The sequence below is a fragment of the Pyxicephalus adspersus genome, unplaced genomic scaffold, assembly GCF_032062135.1.
Source record: "Pyxicephalus adspersus unplaced genomic scaffold, UCB_Pads_2.0 Sca7601, whole genome shotgun sequence".
Lineage (NCBI taxonomy): Eukaryota > Metazoa > Chordata > Amphibia > Anura > Pyxicephalidae > Pyxicephalus > Pyxicephalus adspersus.
Genome location: NW_027324601.1, coordinates 1 through 1,109, shown reverse-complemented (window position 1 = coordinate 1,109; position 1,109 = coordinate 1). Strand labels below are relative to the sequence as shown.

General features: G+C 51.8%; 1 protein-coding gene across 1 annotated transcript; it reads right to left on the bottom strand.

Annotated features, from left to right (window-relative positions):
* Positions 1-151: 151 nt before the first annotated feature.
* Positions 152-965, bottom strand: LOC140321526 (protein unc-119 homolog B-B-like; the record flags this gene model as incomplete). Its single annotated transcript, XM_072398242.1, is given in 2 exon segments — positions 152-262; positions 345-965. Coding segments are annotated over 2 exon segments (319 nt in total), but the record flags the coding sequence as incomplete, so codon positions are not given.
* Between the last annotated feature and the right edge of the window lie 144 nt (positions 966-1,109).

Sequence of the window (1,109 nt, the reverse complement as noted above, 5' to 3'; positions counted from 1 at the left end):
GGTGATAATGGTGAGGGAGGGTGATAATGGTGAGGGATGGTGAGGGATGGTGATAATGGTGAGGGAGGGTGATAATGGTGAGGGATGGTGAGGGAGGGTGATAATGGTGAGGGATGGAAGGCCCGGTGTGTGGAAGGGGGCCCCTCAGTACCTGAGCAAGGTTTGGAGATCTCGAAGAGCACGGTGCTGGTCTCCAGGTCCCGGATCTTGAAGCGAGTGAAATCAATGCCATATATATTATCCTCAGGTCTGCACAAATAATCTGCTGACAGAGGAAACAAGTTAATGACGGAACACGGAATCCGCAGACCGGTGATGGCTCCACCGGGAAGTGTGTAACTTACTCTCTGTGACCCGGCTAAGGCCTAAGACATGTTCCGGTCTCAGCTCCTTCAGGCCTAACAACTCCTGCTCGGTAAACGAAGTGACTCCTCGGTGCTCGCCATCCCCGTCCTCCCTCCCGTTGACGCGCCGGGCTTTCAGCCGGTTTATCACCCCGCCCCCTGCTTTCTTACGATCTTCTTTAGCTGCTTCTCGGTTCGACCCGCTCATTTCTACAACAAGATGGCGACAGCCACCTCTGCTAATACCGTAACTATGGAGAGTGGGAGGACCCCACCGCTGCCTAGTAACATAATGAGCGTATTGTAGTCACAGAGGAGGCGTGTCTAATGAATACATTTAGCCAATAAGAGATCGAGCTGGCTACTATACCCGTAAGCAAGAAATGAGCTGCAATGTGGACTAGAGCTGTAATGGCAATAGCGGTGTACAGGGACCCATGATTTTACTGCAGGGGCACAGCTAGAAATCCTAACTTTACATGAGCCCCTCCTGGGGCAATGCTAGGATTGCAGAAAATCTAGAGCACCCAGTGGGGAGAAAAGGTCAACTATTTCAGTAGCAACAATATACCAACAGTGGGAGGGGTTTTAAAAGGTATAGTTCTAAAATCCTGACTCCTGCGGGTATGTAATGTTGTGAGAGCAGGGGTCAGGTTAGGCTAACTCCCTGAGTGCGGGGGTCAGGTTAGGGTAACTCCCTGAGTGCGGGGGTCTGGATAAGGTAACTCCCTTAGTGCGGGGGTCAGGTTAGGGTAACTCCCTGAG